This window comes from Nannobrachium achirus (assembly GCF_963921795.1).
Source record: "Nannobrachium achirus genome assembly, chromosome: 20".
Lineage (NCBI taxonomy): Eukaryota > Metazoa > Chordata > Actinopteri > Myctophiformes > Myctophidae > Nannobrachium > Nannobrachium achirus.
Genome location: NC_137827.1, coordinates 35,630,395 through 35,648,088, shown reverse-complemented (window position 1 = coordinate 35,648,088; position 17,694 = coordinate 35,630,395). Strand labels below are relative to the sequence as shown.

The window sequence follows — 17,694 nt, the reverse complement described above, 5'->3', positions numbered from 1 at the left end:
CTCACTTTGGCAGCGACCGGGCCAACGGCGACTGAGATTAGGTGCACACAAACTGCGAGGACGCACGGACGGACGCACAGACGCACGCACGGACGGACGGACGGACGGAGGGGAAAGCATACTCTCCCCCATGCCTTCGGCTGGTGGAGACAATTACCGTGAAATTTGCCACACATATTCCCACTATGTGAAGGAACAAATGCTACCCTTTTCACATTGGCCTGTTATAGCGCCACCAGCAGGTAGACTTTAGCAAAACACATTTTTTGAACACAATGCTTCAAATCATGCATGCAGCGTCCGATTGCCATGAAAGGTCTAATGTGAAGAACATATGCCACCCTTTTTACACTGGCCTATTATACAGTAGCACCACCAGGACGCCTGACCTGGTGGAGACCTGTGCTCGGAAGAGCACTGCTTCTAGTTTTCCTTTTGCTTTTTCAATACCATCTCTCGCAATACAGTTTGGTCTCTTGAGTTTTATTTAATGTTGTCATCAATGTAATTCCTCCAACCAACACCTTCTTCTGCAACAACTGGTCCACTAGCAATTTATACTTTTCCTCTACAAAGCATATGCTACACCTAACTACAAGCCAATGCATTTTAATGTTTATGCCTGCCAGTTTATTGAATGATTGGGGTGGTGGTAATGGGTGTGGCCACTTCTCCTGGACTGCTGTGGGCTGTTCCTCGAGTAATAGGAACATGCCAACAGTCTACATATTGACAAGAAAGAGACAGAGGAGGAAGTGGTACAGTCAGCTGGGGCATTAAGGACACTGTGGCCTCAGGTCATGCCATTGGTCTGAGGGGCAATGACGGCCATGGCCTTCATGGCCTCCCTGAAATTCCTGCCCCGATTGGCCCTCTCCTTTTCCCCTCTACACCAAGGGTCTTCAACGTCTGCATGACACCAGGCTGAGCCTTATAAACCAAAACAATTCTCATTGTTTAGGTTACAGGCTCCATGGCAGTAGATAAGGCTTCATTTCTACCAGACAGAAACCTGGCCTTATAGCAGGACACGTCACAAGCTGTGCCTTATAGTCCATGGGCTTTGGGCACCCACCCGACGCGTTCCCAACTTGCTTTCTGCTTCACCCGTGCAACGCTTTGGAACGTTTACGGTCAGAAGAGAACGGAACAAGAAGGGAGAGTCTTGTGCGCATGTACCGACATGTGTTTACTGGAATTTTTTCCAGTCACAGGGAATCGAACCCGGTTCTCAATTTTAGCTGTCATCATGCTCTACCGACTGAGCTAAGGAGACAACAGGAAATTCCTTTTTTTTGTGCTTTTATCTTTGACAACGTGGATAATAACCTAGTCCCTTCTTTGAGCCGCATTCGAACGCGGAAGCAGTCCCCTGGTCAAAATTTACTATTCTGTCCATAACGGCACATAATTCGGTAACGCCGCTGAGTCGGCTCATGCGCCGTTCGCACTGTTCCCCGCGGCGACTCGGTCGCTACCGCTCCCTCGGCGGCAGCTCTCGGGGCTCATCGGCGCCTGAGACGTCGTTTATAGTGGCGTGAACGGTAGCGTCGGGTGGCTGGTAACCCTTCATAGGGGTATCAAATCTCGCTTCTGGAACAACTTTTTTTTTCTTTCTTCTTAGACCACTGACCCAATTCGTCCAACCCTTGATACAGTAGGCATACCCAATGCGTCCCCTCGTCCGACGCAGTACAGTACTTGACAAGGCGTCGGTTGTATGACGCTTTAAAGGTGAGAATATGTTGCAGCCGGCCATACGAGATGTCGGTATCCAAAAGGTGGCAAAGGTTACCATGCATTTTTGAAAAGCTCTATATCTGCAGATTATATTTTTGTATGATAACCTAGTTGCTGTTATCAGCCGCTACTTAAAGCAAAAGTATAGTAAAAAAAAAAGTAAGTATAGTAAAATACAGGAAAAAAAGCACTTTTGCTTTAAGTAGCATAATGAGGGGTCAAACTAGGGGTTTTTCATGATTCTGAATCCATTGCAAGCATTTGTTTTGCACCGAAAAACATTCCTTGGGCTAAAACGGCCCCCCACAAATGTGTGAAAAGTGATGACATCACTAAACCATAGTCTTGTGGGGCCGTTTTTTGGGTCCGTTTTTTTCAAGGATTTTCCCTTTGAGCAGAGAAGACACGCCGTCGCGTATGTCTACTCCTCACTCCGCCTAAAGAACGGTCTGATGCATGGCAACCTTGACAAAGACGTTTGTTGAGCCTAGAGACGTTCAACTTCAAACGCTTTTATTGTTGGTATTTTCAACTGGCCCCAACGGGCAGGTGTCTGAATGCTTTGAAACGGAGAATTGCCTCAACGCATCTAATTGCAATGTCATCAACTTCTGGATCAAATTTGTTTGCCATGAGGTGATGGTGTTGAAATATCCAGTGGAGCTCACCAATCCCATAGACACAAACCCCTCTTCTAACCGTCGAAGTGCATGGAGGGTAGGCGGCGTCTTTTGTTATATCACCAGCAAGACCACTCCAATGCACCAGGCGAGCAATGGAATTCATGTCAGACAGGTCGTAAATTCTGTGGGCAGGCAGTGACCCGGGCACAGAGCTCATCCTGTTGAGAGTCGCCCACAGATGTTCATCTGGCGAATAAGTATCCTGACACCATTCCATAAAATTCTGAACCTCCAAGTCCCCCAGCACATGTTCTACAAAATCTCTGGTGACCGCAAAGTAAGCTTTTCCTGAGAACATGGGGATGTTGATTGGTGGAGGTGTCTTCCTGATTCCTGTATTTTTATGTACAACATTAGAATATTCAAACTGCTCAGTACCGGTGCCATGGTATACGGTGTGATGGTACTGGCAGTACCATCACACCGTGGCTTCTTGCGTTCTGGCATGGCTTCAGACTCCATTGCGTTCTTTCCATTGAGAAGCTTCAGTGTCTGAACCATCTCTGCATTAGTCCTGATCGGCAGGTCTGTGCCGCAAGTGTTGATCAAATATCTCCACTGGACAGGAGACCGCATCAGATCTTTCATGCAGTTCAGATCCGCTTGAACCCTAGACCATGAAGCGTAAACCACACTTTCGAGTTTGCTAGCTATGAACACATTTGGGAAACAGGAAACGATGGCCCTCACAGCTTCCTGGAATTCCTCCTTTGATTTTTGATCCACGTGAACACAATACACATTTTGAGGCTGGTACACCGCTCGCAACAGTCTTTCGAACATTTCTACATCTTTGTGGACGACCATGGAGAAGGCGATCGGAAAGTCCCTCTCCTCTGCACTGAGCGGCACCGTGATAAACCCTCTGTTTTCTATGTAAGCGTCACAGTCCCTTGCCATGCTAAGGTAGAAATCATTTGACAGTCTCTCCCTCGATCCCAGAAGTCGAGAAATCTCATCCTTCTTGGTGGTCACCATGTCTCCCTGGATGATGGCAGAGCACACTGGCAGGTCCTCAAAGTATTCTTTTGGTATTCTTTGGCCAGTCATTGAGGACAACTCATACCTCATGTTAGGGTCGCTGGGGCGATAAACGGGCCATGGGGCATCAACAGGCCTGGGGGTGGGCTTCGGTCTTCGGTGAAGAATGGGTCTTGTGGATCCGTGTCCGGTGCTGGTGGCATGTCCATTGCTGGTGCCAGAGGCAGGATCTATCGGATGCAACAGTGGTGGATCAAATTCCTTGGTCTTGCAGCAGGTGGGAGAAGTTTGGTAGTTTACAGATAGGTAGTAAACAAAGCCAAGCCCTAGTAAAGTACTAAGGATGATCCAGCGATTTTTAATAAACCATGTAAAGGGTTTAGGGTGGCACATCTTTCCTTTGGACTTGTATTTTTGTTTTCATCTACAGCTATTAACTTGACTCAAAGACACACAGCCAACTGACATGTTGCCTTATATCCCTTTGCTGATGTCTACATCATGCCGCTTCTGATGTCACTATGTCCACATGTGTCCTTTTATGGAGCTTCCACAGTACCTACACCCATACATGGGCTGCGGCCAAAATCCACCCTATTCTCTACAGAAGTGTAGGGAACGTTAGGCGAACAAGGCGCCCACCTACTAACTGAGAGCTGATCTCGCCTAAATTAAAAAAATAAAAAAATCTCTATTTCCATTGTGTAAAGACCTGACTGGACAGTACAGTGTGGAGAGGACCATAGGCCTATAGAATGTCGCTCAACCAGTTCCATTCATTGACTAGTAGGCGGCCGGGCCATTGAGAAAGTGTTACCCTTTTAGAAATGTAAATTTGGGCTGCCGGGCCATTTAACTCAAGTCGCAACAACAGAGACAATAACACACTGAACAAAGTCCACTCTGCTTTCCTCCTACCTGTAGGATATCCTCTGTTCCAAATCAATAAAGTCCTTAATGTAGTAAGTAAACAGCTTCCAAACACAATACGTGATCATTGTGTTGTTTAAATCCAGCACTGCTGGATTAAGAATTGACGTCTTGTTGTCTCTCCAGCTGTAGCATATTAAAACTCGTTAAGCAAGCCTCGTCCATAAGTTTAACAAATACAAAATAAAATGTATTTCATTAAAGGAGTAGTTCACCCTCAAAATGACTTTTCTTCTATTGATTACTCACACCATGGAGACTTGAGTTCAACAATATTTTGTTGTTTTTGTTGCAGTCCTAAGACAAAAATTTGATTGCAAGAAATGTACCCCATGGCATTTTGACTGGCATTTCGGCTGGCATTTCGCCTACTAAAATTAAATTTCTGTCTACGCCACTCATTCTCTAATGTAGTGTACTAAAATGGGGCTCCGCCATTTTGAACTGGTGTCCGAATGTATAGTGAGCATTTTTGTACCAAGCCCCCAGAACGGCTTGTAAATGTTGAAGCGGCCGCCCTACTGGCCAAAGCTGGAATTTCAGGTGGGGTGGAACATACATGCCACTGAGCACTTGCATTGAAGTGAATGGCTGGGGGCTGGGCTGTCCGCTCTCTATTATTGCGACCAAAGGTCGCATTTACCCTGGAAAACCTTGTCGCTTGAGTGACCTTCTGTAATCTTTCTGTACAGGAAGTGATGTCAGTGTGATGTCAGCGAGTTGTGACATTACTTCCTGTACGGGGCGGCTACACAAGACTAAGAAAGATAAAAAAAGAGAAGAATAAAAAAGAAAAAAAGGAGGAGGAGGATAAAGATACCAAAAGGAGAAAGAAGAAAGGGTGGATGAGGTACAATGTGCAGTCGGCAGGAAAATGTAAGAAGGAGGTGGCAACGGGGCGGCCAGATAAAGTTATTAGGCCTGGATCCGACTTTAAGTCGACGCACAGGATTCCAGAAGTGTAGCGCTTATTGGCTCTTATATCAAACCGGTACTCGAAACGTTCTTAGAATTTAACATATTTTCTAAAGTAAATATGGGGGTGGCTGTGTTAAGAACGTTTCGTTGTCAAGCTCAACGTTGGGCATTTGGACCTATACATGGAGAAATAGAGCAAACCTGTTTGGCCTAAACATGGAGATGTGGAGAACACTATATATGGAGATAGTCCAGTCCATCATGTCATATAGGACTACCGTCATAGACAGTAGCCATTGTTAGGCTGTCTGTCTGACTGTCTGTACAGGAAGTGATGTCACATGACATACTTTTTATGCCCATATATGAGTCATTCTGTACCACATCTCCATGTTTAGGCAAACTCCACACAGAAAGGCTCTATCGCCAACCCCAACTAGAGTGTGGGCGATGGGGCCTTTCTGTGTGGAGTTTGCATGTTCTCCCCGTGTCTCCTAGGGTTGATACCCTCACAAAAACATGAACAAACTCCCCCAGAATGACAACAACTAGAATCGTCAGAGAAACGATGTGGTTGGCCAGATGGTCAAGAATTGGCGCGACCGAGGTCGCATGTCACCCTGAGGTTGCATGTCACCCTCAGGTGTCTTACTAGTATATATACTCTATGGCTGTGTCCGAAATGCGGAACACGTCCCCTACTCCCTAACCATAAATGAGGGATCCAGATGTAGTGTACTACAGTAGTGAACAAATCAGCGCATTTCGGACACTACTCCGTCGCCATCTGGTTGCGTCATCGCTGTCGCACAGTTAAAACGCTCGGAGCCTTGGCTTTTGGAGCAATAAATAATAGCCGATATACAAGTTCTCAACAGGGGGCGAAACGACGCGTTGTGAGCTTGTACATCAACCCCCCAATGCTTGTGGATTGTAAATAATACCAACATGTTGCGGTGTTATGAGAAATAGGCCTATATAATTATGTTTTTATTTATCACAATTCAATAAAAAAAAGTTATAAAAAAATATATAGTTTTTAAATTGTATTCATTCATTGGTGAATTAATGAATGAATCATGTTTGTGCCACATTCATTTGTCTCACATGCAGACATACACCCATGTTTGTGATATTGCTAATTGAAATAACATTATTTATCATGATTATTATTATTGTCTCAACCAGCCGAAGGCAGGGGGAGAGTATGTTTTCGCTCCTGTCCGTGTGTGCGTCCGTTCGTGCGTCTGTCCGTCCGTCCTCCGAGTTTGTGTACAGCTAATCTCCGGCGCCGTTGGCCCGGACGCTGCCAAAATGAGCACACACACTCCCTGGATGCCAATTCAGAACCTCTGCCCCACATTTTTCACATGGGCCTGTTTTAGTGCCACCAGGAGGCCAATTTGTACTCAGTACTCCTACAGATTTTGTCCAAAAATCACGCAAATCGGTAGACAGTATCTCTACAGTCATGTGATCGACATGGATCTCTCTGATTGTCCATATTCCATCCTGATTGGCTGAGATTGGCTTTCAAAGTTTGTAAGATTGGTCCGTTTTGGACAAAATGCCTCAAATCACGAACGCAGAGTGCAACTAGAAGCAGTGCTCTTCCGAGCACAGGTCTCCACCAGGCCATGCGTCCTGGTAGTGCTACGGTATAATAGGCCAATGTAAAAAGGCTGGCATATGTTCTTCACCTTAGACCTTTCATGGCAATCGGACACTGCATGCATGATTTGAGGCATTGTGTTCCAAAAATTTGTTTTGCCAAAGCCTACCTGCTGGTGGCGCTATAACAGGCCAATGTGAAAAGGGTAGTATTTGTTCCTTGACATAGTAGGAACATGTGTGACAAATTTCACGGTAATCACAAGCTGCTTGATGATTTGAAGCATTTTGTTCAAAAACTGAGCAATCCTGCAAACTTTGGAAGCCAATATTAGCCAATTAGGATGGAATATGAAATATCAGACGGATTGTGGGGGTCACATGACTATGTTATGTTATGTTTTATTTATTTGAGTATGGACATCACAATCACATTGGACGAACCAGATGCATTGATATAAGTGATTTTAGCACAAGTACTAATTCTCATCACCTGTCCACAGGAGGCTTTTCTATTTTACAATAGTCAAATATAACACCCAATCAAGTACAGTAAACGTTAATACTAATCTAAAACCCAATCAAGTACAAAAACAATAATACTAATCTAAAACCCAGTCAAGTACAAAAAAATATAATATGTGGTTACCAATACCAATAAGAACAATCTGACCCTTCAGCTTGTGGGACATACAACATCATAAATAGCCAATACAGTAGTACAATAGTCAAACAAGTCACACAGCAAGTAGAAATTCAGAAACTATTCATGTGAACACAGTTGATTTGATTTCAACCATAACTTGAGTCCTCTGTAAAAGACATTACCATCCATGGAGATACTGTGTACCGATTTGCATGATTTTTGGATAAAATCTCAAGGAATAATAGGAAAAATTGTGTTTTACATAAGTCGGCCTCCTGGTGGCGCTATAAAAGGCTGATGTGAAAAATGCAGGGAAAGGGTTTTTCCTTGGCCTCTAGGGAGTGCGCTTACAAAGTTTGAAACTGATCGGTGGAGTTATTGGTAAAACCACAAACCGGCCTGTTATAGCGCCACCATGAGGCTGATTTCAAATATTTGAAGTGGCATTTCTTCCTCGACCTAGTGGGAACGTGTGTGCGAGATTTCATGAAAATTGTGCTTTGCGTTTGGGATTTGAGGCATTTTGATCAAAACGGCTCAATCCTACAAACTTTGGAAGCCAATCTTAGCCAATCAGGATGGAATATGCAAAATCGGATAGATCCGTGTCGATCGACTGTCGAGATACTGCCTACCGATTTGTAGGATTTTTGGACAAAATCTGTAAGAGTAGTGCACAGAAATGTGTTTTAAGAACATCGGCCACTAGGTGGCGCTAGAAAAGGCCCATTTGAAAAATTTAGGGCAGAGGTTCTAGATTGGCATCCAGGGAATGTGTGTGCTCACTTTGGCAGCGACCGGGTCAACGGCAACTGAGATTAGGTGCACACAAACTGCGAGGACACACGGACGTACGGACGGACGGACGGACGAAGGGGAAAACATACTCTCCCCCATGCCTTCGGCTGGTGGAGACAATAAGGTGAAGGAGTCTTGACAGTGAGAACATGCAGGCACCCTGAGTGCAGTGTCTCAAAACATGATGTTTATGTTACACTATTAACAGTAGCCAGCTTATAGTGCTCATAAATCCACAAGGACATATTCAAAATATGGCTTTGGATAATGTAAAGGTCTATCTGTCATTCAAAAACACTTCATGTCTATTTTCCCCCCATTATTCAGAACAACTGTTACAATGCACCTTTGTAGGGAAAGGACTTGTGAAGGGAATCTTAGGTATCCAGTGTGCAACCAGTAAATAACCAGTTACTTGGAACAAAGACGAAAAATGGAGAGACCAAAGATTTTCCTGTTTCATGTTTTGAAATAAATAACTAAATTAACACCACTGCTGCCCATCTCAGATTGTTGGAAAACAATATGTGCTTCATAGGAAGAATGCAAAGTTGAACACATGCAAAGAATAGTGCAAATGTTTTTTTAACTACATTTTCTCTCCCAATTTAGTCACTATGCCAATTAAATCCTCCCCTCACATTTCTGTGTTGCCACTAGTGCCTCCATCCTACTCCTCCTGTTCAAAATTACTAGTTGACAGGCACTGTCCCAGCCCATAGCACTCATTCGCTACACATACAACTATGGTAGGAATATGTGCAGCCACAAACATCACCCTCCCTGCCCAGCTTCCCTCTCCTGAACACTGCAAGTTTTATATAGATGCTCGGCCAAACCAGGTGCATCATCATATAGTCCAGTCATTATATGAAAAAACCTCAAACAAATTGCAATAGTAGCAAACTCAACTGATTCTGTATACTCATTATGTCCTTAGTGAGGGAAAAAAAGTCCCAAGGAATCCCATCGGGGCAAAGTTTTGAAAACGACCTACCTACCTTCACTTACTATACACTACAATATAAAGGAAAAAATCGAACCTCTGTTCGAAGTGGAGCTGTGTGTGTGTGTGTGTGTGTGTGTGTGTGTGTGTGTGTGTGTGTGTGTGTGTGTGTGTGTGTGTGTGTGTGTGTGTGTGTGTGTGTGTGTGTATTGCAGTTGAAAACAGCGCCCCTCCCTTAACATGTGTGGTCATAAAAGGTACTACACCACAGGCTTGAGGCTACATACAGACAGACCCACCCACATACAAACATACCTACACACACGGCCACGTATAGGGAGCTTGTGTTCCACACAGCTCCAAAAATGACTGAAAAGAAATCTGCTTTAAGTGGGATGTGAGGGGTCAAACTAGGGGTTTTTAATTATTCTGAATCCATTGCAAACATTTGTTTTGCATGAAAAACATTCCTTGGGCTAAAAACGGACCCCAAAAGACTGTGAAAATTGATGACTCATCACTAAACCATCGTTTTGAGTGGCCATTTCTTGCCCAAGGAATGTTTTTCGTGCAAAACAAATGCTTGCAATGGATTCAGAATAATTAAAAACCCCTAGTTTGACCCCTCACATCCCACTTAAAGCAGATTTTTTTTCAGTCATTTTCTCCTTTATATTGTAGTGTATAGTAAGTGAAGGTAGGTAGGCATAGTGGATTCAAACCCCTAGACTCCATGCTGGTGGGCAGATACTTTACCCCGGCACCACCACTCACATTTGGCATCTTTACCATGGTGAGAGACATTATCCAAACACTGCCTTGTATGGTGGAGTATAATACTAGTAAGACGCCTCAGGGCAACATGCTACCTTGCCCTGAGATATGCCCTTGATATTGATGACATCGGGACAGGGATCTCCATATATGGGCATAAAACGGACAAGTACGTAATTAATTTGCAAATGTAATCTGGGAATGCCCATATATGGGCATGTTCTGACATCACATTGTCGACTATATGGGCATAACATATATGGGCATAAAAGGGACATCAAGGAGAGCGTGATGTCAGAGTGGCAAACCCCTGTTAACACTTCGCCAGCCGAAATAGAATGGCTAGTTGGTAGATTAGCCGTGACATTTCTATTATTTTATGATCTGAACCTCATTCATTTTACAAGACCTTCAGCGCTATATCACGTGGTCTTCATCCCCCATAACCATCAGGCGATCCCCGTTGTATTCTCACCACAGTCCCCAGCGAAATTCCTCAGTCTGCATTGGCTTAGAGTGGCGGTTTCGGCTGACGCATCTTCTCCCTGTGCGTTTCGCGTGCGCGATCCATTCAAGTAAATGTCGGCTCAAATAATCCAAGTATGACTCTACTGTAGATATGAACATTTTCGCTAGCTTAGCCCCCAGCACTCCAGCTATGCGAGCACTAACGTCTAAACAGAAAATGGACGGCAGATGGGAAGCTATTACAGGGAAAGGACCTGATGTCACTTCTGCTTCATGTCAGACGAGCCATGCGCTATCGATGGACGAGCGGTGACTAGGGAAGGTTAGACAATCTCCGATTTTCGGATAAAAATCATTTATTTCGTTTTTAATGACATAGTACGGTAAAAGACGGCGCGGCTGTCCGGTATAAATGGTTTTAATATTAAGTGGCTCCCCGTGGCTTGGAAAGGGTTAAGAGTGGTTCCCCTGACATCACAGTGACATCAGAGCGGCAAACCCATAGAACCATACACAAACCCATAGAACCATAGACTGTAAAAATGTGTACTGACTGACGGACAAGCTGTGACATTTCTCATGGTATACTGCGACCTTTGGTAGCAATAACATACAATTGGGGTTGTTGTATTTTGTCTCTCTGCTATCGAGACATTTGGATGGTATCAAAGGTCATGTCTCACCTACAGTATATATATATATATATATATATATATATATATATATATATATATATATATATAGTATAGTATACTACTGTCAATACATGATCGGACACAAATTTTGACCTGATGGTCAAGATTCAAGTTATCCCCTGACCAAGCAGGCAGGCTCTACACAGTAGCTCAATGATACAATTGTCAGCACTTGCACAGGAAACCAGGTTCAAATCCGGGGTAGAAGAGGAAAGTTAACTCCCCGCACTTTATTGTGTACATTACTTCACATATGCATCACCATACTTCTGAGCTCATTCTGAAAGTGTAGTCAAAGAAGTTAATTTCCACTCTGCATCGATTCAACTATTTCAGGAGGAGGCACATCATGAGGGCAGAGGGGTAATGACAGCAGAGACATCATTGGCAGCCACTGGCTCCATGCAGTGCCATCAGTTTGAGCGCGCTGCATGGACAGGTGTGCCTCCGCGGGCCATCAATATTTATGGACTAGTGCCTTGCTGAGATCAGTCTTTACCACACACTGACTCATACCACGGTGCATACGGACGAGTGGTGGGAGGGCACACAGAGGATTGATCACCAAGGAACATCCTGGTTTAGGGAGCTGCTGGTTGTTCCGTTTCATCAAAGAGGTTATAAGACATTGTCACATGATTCCTCTCAGGGCAGGACATCCAATTACAAATGTTGTTTGCTGGTTACTGTGTCTGGGGCATTTAAAACATCACTAAAAGGTGATCGACGCACCAGTTCACCAGCCACATGGAGTTAGAATACAACCTCCAAATGATTGTTTATTACGTTACCAGCCACAACCAACATTCACCACCTTTTCCTGGTGGCTGCTGTTGATTTCACACTCTGAACATCATTGGTGTTATTTCACCAGACCTGCCTTCACTTAAGCCATGTATGTAACCTATAATAAAAATGAGAAATGATAACATCCAACATAGCATTTTCTGGTATAATGGATACATCAGCCTCCTCTAATATCACGTCTATTATTGCTCCAAAGCAATCATTATACAGTGAATGATCAGTGTGCTGCAGGGTTGCAAGAAGAGTTCTACTGACACCTGATTTATAGGCCTATACTTGGTTGCGCGTCGTGTCGCGTTGTCAAACTGAAGATTATAATGAGCTTGTAGATCTGCTATTTACGAAACACAGGTATACATCGAAGTATAAATCAGGTGTTATACTATTTACTTTATAAAGATGGCTTGTTCATGTTACAGTTCACATGATATTCATAACTATTGAGCAGACAGTATTGACACACAAACACGACTCCACTGAGGTTATTTTTTACACTTGCTAACCGAGAGGTTTGCTCCTTTACCTTGCATCAAAGACAAACCACATTGTTTTATTGTCCTTCACACTAATGCCTGATTATTTGGTTGGCGCCGTGTCACGCACCTTAACAGCTTGTTGATCGTCTTTTTTCAGTGAGTGACACTGTTGCACAACAAAGTATAGAATACCTTTAAGCAGAGGCCGATACCGTTGCCAGAAAATGTAAATGAGAACCAACTCTATGAACTTGTCTTAAATGTAGGACAAATGGAGTGGACAAAGCAAAAAAATGTTTCCTTTACTAAAATCAATGTTCCATGGTATGCATGTTTTAATATATAGTAATGGACAAAGCAACAGCCCTCAGCCTCCTTTCGTACCCTGTCTCCTTCCCCCCTCACTGTCACACGCTGCCTAGCAACTGACACCGTAAATAATATGCCTCTGAGTGTCTGTGGTTTGTGAGACTATGTGTGAGAATGAGTGTGTGTCTCTGTGCGCATGTGCGTGCGGGTGTGTGAGAACGAAAAAGCATATTCGTGTGTGCGTGTGGCTATGGAGCCTTTGTGTATGCGCACATGCATGCTTGGGTGTGTATGTGATAATGAACAGGGTATTTGTTACTAACATTCCTGTTTGTGTGCTTGTCATGACACAGTGATTCTGCATCAATGGATTATTGTCCCAGCATTTGAAATATTTGCAATATTGACATTTCTTTCTCTCTTACAGGTACTCAACAACAATATCTAATTGACTAGGCCCATGGCGAGCAATAACACAGCCAGCATTGCACAAGCCAGGAAACTGGTAGAGCAGCTGAAGATGGAAGCCAACATAGACAGGATAAAAGTGAGCTTTGTGATAATCAGAAATAAAGTTCCCTCTTTATAGGGACAGCGGAATTGTTTATTTGGTGCTTTGGTTTCTTGCTTGTAAACCAGTCTTAAACCATATGATTTTCAAAATATTTCAGCTTTTGGGATCTAAATTATAAGCTCACAACACATTGTGATTCACAAGTATTTAGGAAAAGGTTCCAAAAAGTTTGCCCTAAATAGGGACATCAGCATTAAAGTATATACAAAGCATGAAAATTGCCCTGTATTTAGTTCCGTTGATTTGAGCGGAATTGTGATTGATTTTAACTAAACCCATTTGGCCTGACCTATTTTTTTTTCTGAAAAACGTCAAATATTATGCAAGAATTACAAAAAACAAATATGTTGCTACATACAGTACATGTACAAAAAAATTGTTCTCGGCCTGAATGAGTTTTAAAATGGACATTATCACAATTTTCAACATGATCTAAACCCTATTTTTGTGGGCCTAATGTGCCATTGTACCATGAACCTGAGCAGTCTTCTGTGATATAAGGGTGGACACAGGTCCAGCTAGATTGTATCTGGGCCCACCCAGATTGACAACTGTCCCCACCGTATGGGACCCATGAAAACTGGATTCTACCGGGCTCTGTATCATCGCGTTCCGGCCACGACATGGCCGCTACACCCGATTCCACCTGACGTGTTTCAGACATGTCATCAGGCGAGCGCTCCACTAAAAATATGCACCTGGTCTATTTTTTTCCCCTCTGCATGTCGCTTACAGAAAGCAGCCAAATAGACAGTGAACAAAACAATCATATATCAAGCCATTACAGCCTGATATCTAAGCGTAAAGCCCACACAGATTTAGGGTTTAAGGTTTACACCAGTGCAGGGCAGGACTGGGACATAGATTCGGCCCTGGCATCTTGGCCCAGACCGGCCCACCACAACCGGCATGAACCAAACATAGAAGATCTACAAGCCCATCACTGAGGTCAAATCAGTGATGGTGAAAACTACAACGTCTACTTTTTGGTTTCAGCAAGAAGATATATCACGTTAACAAGCCTTCAGTTCTTCCCCGCATAGGGAGGCAAACTGGAAAATAAAAGAAGACATATTGCATTTAATTTCATGAACTGTTTATTTGTGAAAGTAAATAATTCAAAGTTGTGCTTATTCATCTGTTTGTCCAGCCGGCTCCCACTGACTTCAATGCATTCCATCACATTTTTGGCTGCAGTTTGCCTCCCAGTTCAGGGGAAGAAGGCCTATAATTTATGCTCCATCACATGATGCTCTTAGACGCTGAACATAGTGGACCTACAAGCTCACAACACGTCAAATTCGTGACACCTTGTGAGCTTTAAGGTCATTTATTTTCGGTGCAATACCATCATGCAACTACAGTGCAAGGTTGAATCAGGCTTTGTACGGTATAATATAATTCTTGTTTTTTTAAGCCGCTACCATCAGCGGCTGCGTGTTATCTTGTTATCTATCTTTATGCGAATCAGGTTGATGTAATGGCCATAGACTGAATTGGGTTTGTCAGGCCAATGCTTGCCAACGAAATGGGTCATGGGCATGATAGAAAAGAAGAATGATTCTGTCAATATGGATTGTAGTGTAAATAGTCTATTGTTTTTTTAGGTTAATTTCACTGCAATTCACTTCAGCGTGATAGCGCTTCTTTAACCACATTAGCCATAATGCATAGTGAGCTTGAAGAACAGCTATTTTCGGTGAAGACATTTGGTGATAAGTAAGCCTTGGCGAGCCATGAGGCCCATAGGGCAGGAGCCTATCTCCTGTTTCTGTAGCGTGAGGCAGCTAAACTGTACAAGTACACCCCCTGGACATACTATGGCATACTAGCCATAGTATGGCTAGTCTTTGGTATGACCCGGCCGGGCACCAACTGGCGCGACGCATCCATTTCCCTTTGTTGTGGGTAAAAACATTTTCACCGCACGGCAGTGCCTAAAAATAGAACAGTGGCGTATCGGAGCGGCCGGTGTGGTTATGTTCATTGGAAATAAATGGAGGCGGCTGTTTTGAAGCGCGCCGTCCGCAGCCGGCGTGTATTCCCCTTCAGGGTGGACACTCCAACCACAAGGCCACTGAGCTGGTCAAGTATACGTATACTGTATATTGTATTTATTAAATTAATCCAACTGAATAAACTTTGTGTGTGTGTGTGTGTGTGTGTGTGTGTGTGTGTGTGTGTGTGTGTGTGCGTGCGCACTCACCTCAGGTTTCAAAAGCAGCGGCAGACTTGATGTCGTACTGTGAAGCCCACGCTAAGGAAGACCCGCTGTTATCACCGGTGCCGGCGTCGGAGAACCCGTTCAGAGAGAAGAAGTTCTTCTGTGCCATCCTGTAAAAATACAGCATGGCCCTTCAGCAGTCTGCTCAATGTGGGACTTGAACATGAACGTTCAAAAAGAATCTAGCGGGGGGGAGGGCACGGCGATTAGCCCACCTCTCTACCTTCCCTCGAATGGCACCTAAAGAGTGCAATTTAAAACCACAGAGTTAAAATGTAACCAATTAAAGGGGTTGTGATAGCTTTTTTGACGGGTGTGCAGCATGTTGAAGGGGTCTGTGCTTTTTAGATGACACAAAAGGGATTAATAAGAAGGTAGGATGATAACCCAGAGATGTGATGGACAACCAATCAACGGAGTCTTCAGGTTGTGATGTGTACAAAACATGACAAAAGAAAAATCAAAAGAAAAAACATTAATAATAATAATATTTTGTGATTCTTTTTGAACTTCCAAATGTTTTTTGTTTAAATGGTTTGCTGGTGGTGTTGTGCTCTGTAGGATGGTAGACAAACATTCAGTCTGATATTAGACACCACCTGACTATTGGAATGTTTTTCTTTTCTTAAGTTGTTGTTTTGTTTTCTTCTTTACCTATTAGATAGCTTTCTATAACTGTATGTGATAACTGAAACAGCTATGTTATTATTTTTTACACGAAACAAATTTAGTGTAAGCTTTTTTAATGGGAAGTTTGAAACATTAGATTCTGTGATACTCTTTACAAAAACACCTTTCTGAAACTTCTGTCTGTGTATCAAACAAAATATCTGGTAAAAATGTGACAGTTTGTCTCCTTCAGACACAAACCCTCTTTCTACTATTTGTATAAAATGACTAGCAAGTAAACTGTGCTGTGCTGTGAGTTCTGGATGTTTGTGTTTGTATCACTATTGCATGAAATGAAGAAAAAGAAAAAAAGAAAAAATCTTTTCATGTTGAGATTGTATGAAATATGGGATATAGGGCAGTCTCCATCTGGAAGTGCCAAACATATTAAATATTATAATGATTCAATATGGAGTCAACAAGGACATCTCTTAAACAGTGACCATATAAAGCTTTTTACATTGTAGACCACTGCAGATCTCGTTTAAAGCATCAGTTGCACTGTGCGACAAAGGTTTTACTTGTGTTCAAATAAAATCATAGCCTCGCCTACAGCAGGGGTGTCCAAACTTTTTTCAAAGGGGGCCACATTAGAAAATATTAAAACACCCAAGGTATCTCCTGACAATGTACTTTCGGTCGGACCATAACAAAGTCACATACAGTACATATGCATTGCATTTAATGATTTTATTTAACTATCGTCATCAATATTTAATATCAATGGTCTTTTGTCAGGTGCCTGCTCTGAACAAAACACAAATAACTAACTAATAAATAACAAATAAAATAGCCTTTCTTTGACCCCTTCAGAATGAGACAACAGGGAACAATCCTGACAAATTTTACTCTGGGAAAATATTATTGTTTGACGGTGCTGGCGGGCCGGTTATAATACAATTTAGGAATTAAGCTGTGGGCCGTATAAAATGTGTGCCCGGGCCACACTTTGGACACCCCTGGCCAACATTATGTAGCTGACAGCATCAGCTTTTTCAATGGTTTCATGTAGTATAACATATCACCAGATCATACATTATCCCAAAGGAATGACTAATAGTTGTATGATAAACAACATCTATTTTAGGGGAAATGTCCCTTTAAAGTCACACTGAATAATCTCAACAAATCAGAACGTCCATTCCCTTCATCTAAAAACAAGACTTTTTCCAAAGAACTCCATCAGGTGCATATGGGTAGCCTGGCTTGGCCAGACTATATCCACAAGTTTCCAACGTCCCATCGTGCATTGCGCAGAAGGTGAGGCAGTTCCGGCATCGCAGCCGAGTGTGATCTACAAGCTCACAACGGTTGCATTTGCAACGCGACGTGAGCTTGTATGTCAGCTGTTCTCAGGGTGTGTCCCACACATAATTCTACAGTAAATTCTTGCGGAAACAGGTGGATACCAATTCAGCTAACTAACTGCAGTATAGTACCACCTT

General features: G+C 43.1%; 2 protein-coding genes across 2 annotated transcripts; one reads left to right on the top strand and one right to left on the bottom strand.

Moving 5' to 3' along the window:
* Window positions 1-2,268: 2,268 nt before the first annotated feature.
* On the bottom strand, window positions 2,269-3,473 carry LOC308306115 (beta-1,3-galactosyl-O-glycosyl-glycoprotein beta-1,6-N-acetylglucosaminyltransferase 3-like; the record flags this gene model as incomplete). Its single annotated transcript, XM_080751015.1, has 2 exons — window positions 2,269-2,749; window positions 2,818-3,473. 2 exons carry the CDS (start codon window positions 3,471-3,473, stop codon window positions 2,269-2,271), a joined length of 1,137 nt encoding a protein of 378 aa, XP_080607141.1.
* A 9,766-nt stretch (window positions 3,474-13,239) lies between these two features.
* On the top strand, window positions 13,240-15,696 carry LOC308305359 (guanine nucleotide-binding protein G(I)/G(S)/G(O) subunit gamma-2; the record flags this gene model as incomplete). Its single annotated transcript, XM_080750140.1, has 2 exons — window positions 13,240-13,329; window positions 15,568-15,696. Exons 1-2 carry the CDS (start codon window positions 13,243-13,245, stop codon window positions 15,694-15,696), a joined length of 216 nt encoding a protein of 71 aa, XP_080606266.1. The 5' UTR covers window positions 13,240-13,242.
* Window positions 15,697-17,694: the final 1,998 nt, after the last annotated feature.